This window comes from Ostrinia nubilalis, chromosome 14 (assembly GCF_963855985.1).
Source record: "Ostrinia nubilalis chromosome 14, ilOstNubi1.1, whole genome shotgun sequence".
In the NCBI taxonomy this organism is placed as follows: domain Eukaryota; kingdom Metazoa; phylum Arthropoda; class Insecta; order Lepidoptera; family Crambidae; genus Ostrinia; species Ostrinia nubilalis.
Genome location: NC_087101.1, coordinates 600,833 through 612,538, shown reverse-complemented (window position 1 = coordinate 612,538; position 11,706 = coordinate 600,833). Strand labels below are relative to the sequence as shown.

At 37.4% G+C, this 11,706-nt stretch overlaps 1 protein-coding gene across 1 annotated transcript; it reads right to left on the bottom strand.

The window, feature by feature from the left end:
• Positions 1-74: 74 nt before the first annotated feature.
• On the bottom strand, positions 75-10,154 carry LOC135077940 (poly(A) RNA polymerase, mitochondrial-like). Its single transcript, XM_063972470.1, has 7 exons — positions 10,011-10,154; positions 9,765-9,937; positions 9,309-9,629; positions 9,059-9,187; positions 3,763-3,974; positions 2,483-2,715; positions 75-1,096 (listed from the first exon to the last, which is right to left on the bottom strand). The coding sequence occupies exons 1-7, from the start codon at positions 10,120-10,122 to the stop codon at positions 426-428; spliced, it is 1,851 nt and encodes a 616-aa protein (XP_063828540.1). The 5' UTR covers positions 10,123-10,154; the 3' UTR covers positions 75-425.
• Positions 10,155-11,706: the final 1,552 nt, after the last annotated feature.

Below are 11,706 nucleotides of genomic sequence, written 5' to 3'. Positions count from 1 at the left end.
TATTGATGGCTTAGAAGTTCAGGTAATCTTGTTATTTATTATGGGTGTTGAAAGTATAAATCAATAGAGATAAGAACATTATAAACGTTTATTCGCAGCTTTTACCCACTACAAGAATGTCATTTACATACAGTATCAAACAAAACCTCAACAAAACTAATATTTACCTAAGTATAGACTGTACAATTTACAAACATCACATTCACTCATTAATATGTAATTTAGTTAAACTAACAGTATAATTTATAATTCTGGATGATAGGATTAAAGTACGCGATGTACTCAGGCAGTGGAATAGTTAAGCAAATATTGATGCTAGTCGTCATAATTTATCAATAGGTTAAAGTCTTGAACAGGCCCCGACGTCCAATCGCATTTCCTCAATCAACTCACACCATTCTAAATACGGGCTCCACACAAATTAACTATAACAACTTATTTCTCCGTATTCGCATCACTTCACTCGCCACCTGCCTATTTTTGAACTTCAACGGTTCATTCTTTACTTTCCTATCCAGTTTGGTCTGCAACTCTTTCTTCATCTCTCTCACTCCGTCCTCCTGCTCCGTCTCACTCTTCTGCGTCAGTCTTTGAAGTTTACTTCGGAGTCCGTCTTCAGATTCTACGTTTTCGTCTTCCTTAAATAGGTCCTTCACAGACACCAGTCTGTGTGAGTTTCCCACTCGGAGTAACTTCTTCAACCCTCTCGACGCCTTCCTTTCGATGAGGCCCACGATACCCCAATCGTCCGATTTCTGTCCTTCTAAGCCCGCTTCCAGCTGCCACGCGGCGTTCCTGACTTCGGCCTGCAACCTCTGGCACTCCTCGTAGCTGACGTTCCTGCTCACGTTCAAGGATTGCTCCAGAGGATTGACTATGTACAACGGGAGGGCGTTCGGTTTCCGGATAGCGGTTCCCTCGTTGATGGAGATGGCTTTCTCCTGGAAGTCGAACTGAGCGTAGAACTCGAAGAACTTGAGGAGCAGCGTCTCCAAGCTGTCTTGGCTCTGGCCGTAACGCTCTGGGGCCAGCTTGTTCATGTCGCGAAGGAACGTGCAGTTCAGGTTTTCCTCCGCGACTCGAATGTCCTCCTTGCCTGTAAAGTGAACTTTATTACCATCAACATTACTTTACCCAAATATTGCAGTGAATACTCGTGATGTAGGTTATGTACTCGTATGTATGTTTAATGTAATCTATAGTCTGGTCCGTGAGCACGTAGAATTTTGTCCAATGACCCCAAGCTACCCATCCTTATTGCTCGCGCGTAATTATGTTGCTATCGCGCTCGCACACTCACTGCGGGTGCCAGTCGCACAGTCGCGACAGCAATATAATTACGCGCGAGCGATAAGGATGGGTAGCTTGGGGTCATTGGACAAAATTCTACGTGCTCACGGACCGGGCTTTATGTATTTAATCTTTAGTTAGCTATTTACGCAGTTCCAAGACCTTTTATGGAGCTACTTAAATATCTATCTGAAGTACGCGACAACGCAGGAGTGTGGTCGAAATATAAGGCGCACCATACATTTCGGCCGCGCTGTTACGTTGTTGTTTTTATACTATGAAATATTTATTAATATCATAATTATAAGGCTGAAAAAGGTGCTGAGTTTCTTACTCCACTTCTTCTCAGCACCGGCCAATACGATTCCTCGAAGTGGCGGCAGGGCAGGCTATACAGGACGTGTATAAGTGCCCTGTAGAGGACCTATTGTAATTAATTTTAATAGCTGTCCTCGTCAATGTGATTGTTTATGTATTTATTTTTTGTTAAAATATGTGAATTATATTTATTTCAACATTGCATTTAGTTATAAGTTGACCTCAGAAAATAAGTTGTAAGTGCAGGGTTTACGCATAATGGAAGTTTTTGAATCTAATTTATTATTATTGTACAGTTTAATTTATATTTTTTAACAATTCCATCCCCTATTGTTTAGTGAGTAAGTATGTTTTTGATTCCATTTTGATACGTTTCCGTGCTAATAAAGAAAAAAAAACAAAATCGAGTTTCACTGACCGGCGACCTGGACGAGGTGCTTCACGGTGGGTATATTTTTGTTAAAATATGTGAATTTTATTTATTTCTAAATGACCTCAGAAAATAAGTTGCAAGTGCAGGGTTTACGCATAATGAAAGTTTTTGAATCTAATTTATTATTATTGTACAGTTTAATTTATATTTTTTTAACAATTCCATCCCCCATTATTTAGTAAGTATGTTTTTTTGATTCCATTTTCATACGTTTCCGTGACTTACTTGACTTATGGTCCTATGTCCCCTAGATGGGGCAGAGGGCGTCCACAACAGTCCTCCATCTCGTTCGGTCTTGAGCTTCTCGCTTGATCTTGCTTGCTCCAGGTCTTGCCGATCTTCTACGCCTCGTCCGCTACAGTGCGCCGCCAAGTTTGCCTGGGTCGACCACGTCATACGTTTCCGTGCCAATAAAGAAAAAAAAACTTGCGTTTCACTGACCGGCGACCTGGACGAGGTGCTTCACGGTGGGCAGGACGGCGCCGGCGCCGGTGTCTTGCTGCAGAAAGAACAGCACCATGAGCGTGAGCGGGAAGCTGGTGACCCAGCGGCCCGGGTGCGCGCTCGTCAGCCCCGCTGCCGCCGCCCAGCGCCGCACCAGCGCCGCCAGCGGCCGCACGCGCTCGTCCAGCGAGCCCAGGGTCCATAGCAGCTCTGACATGTACACGCCCGACCTAAGGGGGGCCAAGGGTCAGGGAGAGCATGCTTGTTCCCAACAAGTCACACCCAAAAAACGGGAAAAAAATCCCATCCAGTCACACTGTTACTCTATGGGAAATCTCTTTAAAATGTTTTATCCCAACGAGTCACACTGCGCGTCCGCCGCGTCGTCGCTCCGCTTGTAATCCGCCAGTGTGGCAGCTTACTAACAGTGCAGTCAGAGCAGTATGACTCATTGGGACAAAACATTTTAAAGAGATGTCCCAACGAGTAACAGGGTTACTCGTTTGGATGTGACCCGTTGGGAACAAGTATACGCAGCGTTGCAGTACTATTAGGCCGCGTTCCCAGTATGCCGGACCGATTTGCCGGAAACCGGATGCCGGACAGTGTTCACATTACACCGGATCCCGCAAAAAAATAGGACAGTCAAGTCCTTTTATCAAAAAATGTGAGCCGAATGACGCGAGGGGATCACGGCGAAGCGAGCGGGAGACCATACACAAACTCGTTCACACTGGTCCGGTGGTGTCAGCCGGAACTTTACAGTAACAAAACGCTCGGTAAAAATGCCGGATCCAGGATAATAGCTTCATATAAATTGTACAGCCACTAGCTCTTCCGGGAGTTTTACCGGTCCAGCACATTTGCCGGTCCGGGGTAGTGGGAACCGGGCCTTACGGTACTATTACGGCGACAAATGAATGTCATTTTAACATTAACAACTCCGTCAACATATATGCGACGTCGAAGCGGACTCATTCGTCTTGGTCTGGTGACGACAACGGCGTCGCCATTCAGGCGTAGCGTTCGAGTCGCACGTCACGGTATTTCCACACGGCTCGGCGGCACTGCCAGCAGCTTAATTATGAGAAAAGCCTTAGAGAAGCCGCCGACCAGCACAGCTTTGATTTGATAAATTAGCGTTGTTGCGAATGTCACACACAAAGCTGGCAGCCAAGCCAACCAAATTTCGGTTTATGCCGCCGGACTGTGAGGATCCATCATTGTGTGGCTTCTCTCTCAGCGGCACTCAAATGGCGCAGCTATGTGTCACTCACGTGTTGCTGTAGCACAGGTCGCAGTCGACGCCTGTGAGCTCGTGCGCGTACTTGACGATCGGAACACGCGCGTGCAGTATGCGCGTGACGCGCGTGGCTCCAGCTGCTCGGAGCTCCAACAGCTCGGCCGCGAGCTCGAGCTGCCGCTGCCAAGCGCCGCGCCCGCCCTCGCAGCGCTTCTCTTGAAACACCAGTCTTTTGTTGCCGTCGCTCTGGAGAATTGACCGAATAAAAAAAATAAAATTACTTAGCTTAAAATATCCGCTTAGTGACGCCGACTGACGCCGTACAAGCAAAAACAACAAGCACCGCCCGTCCTCCCTCAAATCGCATGCGTGTTGAGTTGGCCGACTTGTTTAGAGCTTGTGAATATTGTGGGAATAAAATATGAAGCTGCAAATTAAATACATGAATCTGGACCTATCTAAGATGAATGCAAGAAAAAAATGCGTAGCCAGACCTTTTTGAAAAATAAATAATTATCCTACAGTCTAATTTTTTAGAAATCGGCAGAAATGTCATCAAAAAATATGGCCAACTGACATAAAAATATTTTTAGTCTGTGAACTAGTGATGCGACAAAACCTCTCGTTAATCGCGAAGTGAAATGTTGTAGTACTTGCGTATCATCGCCGCACGGTGGGCTGATATTAGAGCTTCATAGACTTAGCGTCGCTCAAAAATCAAGTGCCGAATTTTGAAAAAATAAATATGCCAATGTGTTCCTTTACCAAAAAGGAATATTTTATGTTATGTAACGTTTCTTGATAAAGTTATTATTTAATAAGTTATTGACAATTTCCTTTTTTTTTGTATGGAGCTCAACATTTATTTTTATTGTATTCGTTATTCTTAAGTTTTCTTAAGAAATTGACTTTTGTATTATGTAATGCAACATATAAGCTATGTTATCACCAAGTGTCGCATTTCGGAAATCTTCGGAACATTGTCATTTTGGACTTTAAAATAAAAAAAATAAAAAAAATTAAATAACTGCCAAATTTTGAAATATAACTACGCCAATGTGTTCCTTTGCCAAAAAGAAATATTTTATGTTATGTAACTTTTCTTGATAAAGTTATTATTTAATAAGTTATTGACAATAATTACTTTTTTTTGTATGGAGCTCAACATTTATTTTTATTTTATTCGTTATTCTTAAGCTTTCTTAAGAAATTGCTTTTTGTATTATGTAATGCATCATATAAGCTATATTATCACCAAGGGACGAATCCCGGAAACCCTCGGAACATTGTCATTTTCGACTTTAAAATAAAAAAAAAAGAAAAAGAAAACTGCAATGTTATGTGCTTTCTTCCGTACTATTCTAACGAGGTGAAGAACTAAGCACGTTTTTTTATAGTGGTGTTCCCAGGAGGCCTAATCCACATGGTTACTAAGGTTACTATAATACATAAAATATTTGTTTTATGGAAATTAAGCCAGTTTGAAGTTAAATTTATTGGTTAGACTCAAGAGCCACTTTCTGAAGCTACAAAAGTAAAGCTTTCTTTATCAGTATCAGCCTAGACATGAAATTGATCATTTATAGTGGACTTTTTGGTGGTGTTGAAAACCTTTCTTGATGGCAATTACGTCTAAATTATTCATTTCTGTTGATATGGATTTACAAATATCACATCGCTGCTTGTGCAGAGCTGCCATTTATCAACGATATTATTTTTCTATCTATCAAGTGAGAATCAGTTATTACGAGATTGTTTTGCTTCCAGAATTTTATTACGATCTATTAAATTTTCAATTTCCGCGTCCATTAAGTTTTTTTCATTGTTAACATTAAAATAGGTCGACAATAATTAAATGCAGCTTATTTTGAATAAAAAAAAATGGGTCTCCTTCATAAATTTGAAAAAGAAATGAGTCGATAGTAAAAAGTGGAGCTAGAAACCTTATTTTCCCTTATCCATTTTATCTGGAGACATCAAACCGAACGTTCATTTGGGCACTTACAAGTTGCCCTAAAACGCTAGAATCATCATTTTCGCAAATTTTGTTTCGCAGACCAAACTATACTACGTACATGGAGCTCTACATACGTATATGCCTGCAAGCATACAAAATTATTGCTCTCGGAAAACATATTTACTTCCAATCAGAAAGTACTACACCACGCTCGAATTTTGCAGGAGAGCAACTAATGAAGATATTTTACACAATTTATTTTTAAAATCTGATTCTCAGATATCTATACTTATAATAAATCTGTAGAGAGGTCAATTCTGTACATGAAATATATTTTCAAAATAACTATCAGGGGGTGATTAGTGATCGATAATGATGCCAAAAATGCAATCAGTAAAATTTTTGTCTGTCTGTCTGTATGTTCCTTATAGAAACAAAAACTACTTGACGGATTTTAACGAAACTTGGTACAATTATTCTTCATACTCCTGGGCAGGTTATAGGATACTTAGGAATTCCCACGGGAACGGGCATTAGCGGGAAAATCCTTTTGTATGAAAAATCTAAACCACTTAAGTTAGACGCTTGAAATTTGGCAAGCAGGTACCTTAGTAAACTTAAAGCTTAGTTATAACAGGATATTGCAAAATTCCTACAGGAACGGGAATTAGCGAGAAAAAACATTTGTATGAAAAAATCTAAGCCACGTAAGTTAGACGCTTTAAATTTGGCATGCAGGTACCTTAGTAAATTTAAAGCTTAATTGCAACAGGATATTGCAAAATTCCCACGGAAACTGGAATTAGCGGGAAATTCCTTTTGTATGACTGACTCACTGACATACCCACGCACAGCCTAAACGGCTAAACGTAGGCACTTGAAATTTATAAGGGACTTAGCTTAGGTACCGTAGAGGTGCACTAAGAAAGGAATTCCCGAAATTCCCACAGGAACAGGAATTACCGGGAAAATCCTTTTGTATGAAAAATCTAAACCGCTTAAGTTAGACGCTTGAAATTTGGCATGCAGGTCCCTTAGTAAACTTAAAGCTTAGTTACAACAGGATATTGCGAAATTCTAACGGGAACGGGAGTTAGCGGGAAAAAAACATTTGTATGAAAAAATCTAAACCGCGTAAGATAGATGAAGGGGGTAAAACGGGATCCACGCGTACGAAGTCGCGGGCGGCCGCTAGTAGATAATAATATAAACTTCATAGAAAACACAAAGTTTTATCAACAGCAGCAAAAAGTTAATTAATAAATGATCGATTTGATGATGAGGCTGATACTGATACTGAAAGAAAGCTTTACTTTTGTGGACATTAGCCTATTTCACGGTTCAGAAACTGACTCTGAATAACCAATAAACTTAACTTCATACTGGCTTAATTTCCATAAAACATATTTTAATAATCTTACAAGTGGATTAGGCCTCCTGGAAACACCACTATAAAAAAACGTGCTTAGTTCTTCACCTCGTTAGGGTAGTACGGAAGAAAGTACATAACATTGCAGTAATTTTTTTTTCGTTTTTTTTTATTTTTATTTTAAAGTCGAAAATGACAATGTTCCGAGGGTTTCCGGGATTCGTCCCTTGGTGATAATGTAGCTTATATGATGCATTACATAATACAAAAAGCAATTTCTTAAGGAAGCTTAAGAATAACGAATAAAATAAAAATAAATGTTGAGCTCCATACAAAAAAAAGTAATTATTGTCAATAACTTATTAAATAATAACTTTATCAAGAAAAGTTACATAACATAAAATATTTCTTTTTGGCAAAGGAACACATTGGCGTAGTTATATTTACAAAATTTGGCAGTTATTTATTTTTTTTATTTTTTTTTTATTTTAAAGTCCAAAATGACAATGTTCCGAAGATTTCCGAAATGCGACACTTGGTGATAACATAGCTTATATGTTGCATTACATAATACAAAAGTCAATTTCTTAAGAAAGCTTAAGAATAACGAATAAAATAAAAATAAATGTTGAGCTCCATACAAAAAAAAAGGAAATTGTCAATAACTTATTAAATAATAACTTTATCAAGAAACGTTACATAACATAAAATATTCCTTTTTGGTAAAGGAACACATTGGCATATTTATTTTTTCAAAATTCGGCACTTGATTTTTGAGCGACGCTAAGTCTATGAAGCTCTAATATCAGCCCACCGTGCGCCGGGTGATCGTCAAAATACTAAAAATATGCAACAAAGTCGCAACATTGAATGTGAACTGATTATGAAATTTTCGAGAACAGGAAACAAACTGTATTCACAGATGTAATCAAAAAACACACTGGACAGTAAAACAATCAATGATATCCGTAAAGTTATTAAACTTCTGTTGCATGCTGTTGCTTGCTGCGTGATTGGTGGATTTTGACATATCTGTCAATGTCATGTCAAAAATAACCAATCATGCAGCATTTGGACCTCGCGTCTACGTATTGCCATCTGGCGGATTTTTCAATCTCGCGAAAACCCTCATTGAAAGAAGTTGTTTATTTTCTTAAAAATAAACAATGGAACAATACGTAAGCATAATTGCATAAAAAAGTAAAATAATTTCGTTTAAATAAAACCGACTAAAAATTAAACTGACTCCGAAAAAGTAAACACTAAAAGTAGAAAAATAAATTTACGTTATCTCCAATATTGTCGAAGTTATCGCTGGAAAACTAAACAAAGTATCGTATATTTTTTATTTAAAATTAATCAGTAATCGGAATAAGTGAATACTTAAAATAATATCGATTAAATTTACAGATTATTGTCTATGACTCACAGGTTACGGCACTGATGTGTCAGAGACAAGTCATAGACAATATGGAGATAACACATGATTTTAAACGTCAAGTCAATTTGACAAGTCTCACAAATTTTCATCGTCCACGTATTTTGCTAAAATAATTTGTTTCAAAGATTGATTTCAAACTTGTATAAACGTGAAAATAAAGTTGGTTTCATGGGCTTGTTAAATAATGTGTATGATATTATGAACACGTAAGTGATTATGGTGTAATTGTGTATGAAAGTGTTTGTTTACATCTCTGCTGGATTCTAAAAAATCAAGGTATACTATCCTGCTAATATTATAAATGCGAAAGTTTGGATGTCTGGATGTTTGTTACTCTCACGCAAAAACTACTGAACGGATTTTGATGAAACATTACAGTATTATTGTTTATAACCCAGAATAACATATAGGCTATAATTTATGACGATCTGTGACAAACGAAATTTCACGCAGGTGAAGCCGCGGGCAAAAGCTTATTAACTAAAAGGATGATCACATTTATTTTGTTTGTATCTTATTCACTCTAAAATTACACAATGTGTTTTTATAACAATAGTTCTTACCATTTCTTTGGTCACCACATTAGTCAAGACTAAATCCAAGTCACACCCCATCTTGCCAAACCCATTCACTGAGGAGCCAAATGGCCTCACTGCTATGTTGGCATACAGGCTCTCAAATATGACTTCTAACTGAAAACAATATAATTCTAATAAATAACCATAGCAGTTATAATTTTAATTTGTTTTCAGATATAAGCAAGAGAAATATTGAAGTCAGTAAGTAAACAATGTTGAGAAATATAAAACTAACCTGCCTAGCAACCATGAACCGTAACCGAACTCCCAGATCATTCAGTTTTGTTCTATCATACAACAGTTGTATTTGTTCAGATACAGTGGAACACTTCAATAGCTCCTCAGAGAGTGCTTCCTCATTAGGAGGTGCATTACCATCTTTGATTATGAGGGCTTTTGAAGGAATTGATAACTTTTCCTTCTTGCCTGGAGCTGCTCGGAACCATAGAAAAGGGGAGTTTGAGGCCATAACTTCAATGTCCTTTTGGTGAGAGCTGCAGTTTTGGATAACATTCTTGAGGTTCTCTTCTGAACCAAATTCAATAAGCATAAAATGCTGAAATTAAAACATTTATTAAAAAAAACTGGACAGTTTCTTCAGCCAAGTGAGGTCCACTGCTGGACTAAGGCACATTTTCTTGGAAAGTATTATTCTGGAACTGTAAAAACCTTCACAAACAAACAAACCTACCTCTCCTCCTGCATTTTTGTAATGATGAACACCATTGATTTCAGCATATTTTGAACAGTAACCGTACAATTCACCGTATGAAGATTCTGAGTTAACTTGAACTACAAGGCTCCGCCTCGCCTCTGCTCTTCTCTGAGCCACAATATCGTCAAAAGATGTAAATTTCTTCACATCTAAAATCCAACACATAACCTATAAAATTAATTCATAACAACATAATATCAAGAGATTTAAACGAAAAGACACCTGAGTATTTCCTCACAGCTAGACATTTGCAAGAAGTTAAGGAGGCACGTAGAGATTTATTAAAAGAATAAACTTTTCCAGTGTTTATTACTGTTTGAAATATCACAGACATTTTTGCCAAAATAAAAACCTTGACACTTTTTTTTTGGGAAAACTGACAGTGAATGACAAGACCATCGTTCCGTTTAACACAAATTTATGAAATTATTATAAAAATTATCATTCAAAATGCATCAGTTTTACTGTTGCTGCTAAATCTTGCTGTGAAGAATTTGATAGGTGTTGTAGTTAAAATCCATACGATTTTTATGTGTACTTTTTTATTTCTTCTTGTATAAACATAAAACCACATTTGTGTTGTAAAACCTCTAATCCATATCTGTGTGTAAAACCGACCAATCTGTCACTTCTGTCAGTCACAAAAAAAAATCAAAAATGTCAAAAATTTGGCTAGAGGTTACTTTTGCAGTCTGTTCATAATTTTTTCTCATTATTGGAAAATATCTTACTTTTTGAATGAAATCTTGAGTTAATAATGATGGGGACACGACTCCTACAACGACTCGTAGTGCAGGTGGCAAGAAATTCTTTGAAACCAGTTCACTACGGTACACAGTAGTTTGATATTAAAAATAGGTGGACTTACGATCGAAAGTCATAATTTCACCGAAACAAAAATTGTTTTGGATAGCATTTTGAATGCTGATCAACATTTGTCATTATGCATTTTTCGATAAAACGAGCCTTTCATGCTTAAAAAAAATATGACAAGAAAATTTGTATGGAGAAAAATCTTTTTTATTTTTTTTCTGGCTACTGTTGCAAACTGTAGCGGTCAAACCTTATGTAGTCGTAAGTACCTATGGTGCCTAACATTACTACATAAATACTTTTTGCGGGCACGCGCGGCCAAGCGAGTAATGGACATGCAAAATTTGAAATATTTTTATTTATTCATTATTGATTTTAATGCACTTAAAGCAATTATTAATAGATAAATATACTTAGTGTAACTTACTACAGCCCCCTATTACCTCATTTCACGCTAAAACCTTTCAAACTAGAACCTAAGTTTGTAGGTACTAGGTAGTCTAAGTTGTTTTTATTGTCATTATAATATTCACTACTGGTCTACTGGTTATCGTGTAAGATAGATTAGGTAGATATCAACCCTTTACCTAGGTATATACCTACTTCTTGGCACTTTTAATACCGACATACATGATTAAAAAAAGTCTTCCAGCAAGAACCCTTGACTTCAATGGTTATGAAAGATTTTTTAACTTTCTAGAGTAGTCCTGAATAGATTCTTAAATCATTTTGACTGTCATAATCGATTACAGTAGGTAGTGGGATAGTTTCAATTTTGATAGAACTGTAATTTTGAGTTCTTCTGTTGAATAGTCTTATACTTTCGCAAAAATATTCTTTTTTTTGGCTCCTTTAAAGAGGTGTAAGTTTCTTTCCCTTCGTCTAAAAAGATAACGTACATAACACGTTTATAAGTAGCCTCAAACATAAAGCATACCTTTACTCAATCATCGAACTGAGAAAAATCTGAAATTCGACATTTATCACCTTCTTCCATTCATGTCTTCAATTATTATCTTCGTTCGAAAAACAATAAAAAAACATATTTTAGCCTATTCACTTATCTTGATCAGTGTCCAAAATAATCAAAGTCACTCACATACTT

Bases quoted from the DNA above. Each gene is read 5' to 3' on its own strand.
- LOC135077940 (XM_063972470.1), bottom strand. From the start codon at position 10,122: ATGTCTGTGATATTTCAAACAGTAATAAACACTGGAAAAGTTTATTCT. The intron at 3,975-9,058 runs GTAAGAACTATT...TCAATTCTCCAG, and splicing joins ATGTGGTGACCAAAGAAATG to AGCGACGGCAACAAAAGACT. The intron at 1,097-2,482 runs GTCAGTGAAACG...TTCACTTTACAG, and splicing joins GCACCTCGTCCAGGTCGCCG to GCAAGGAGGACATTCGAGTC.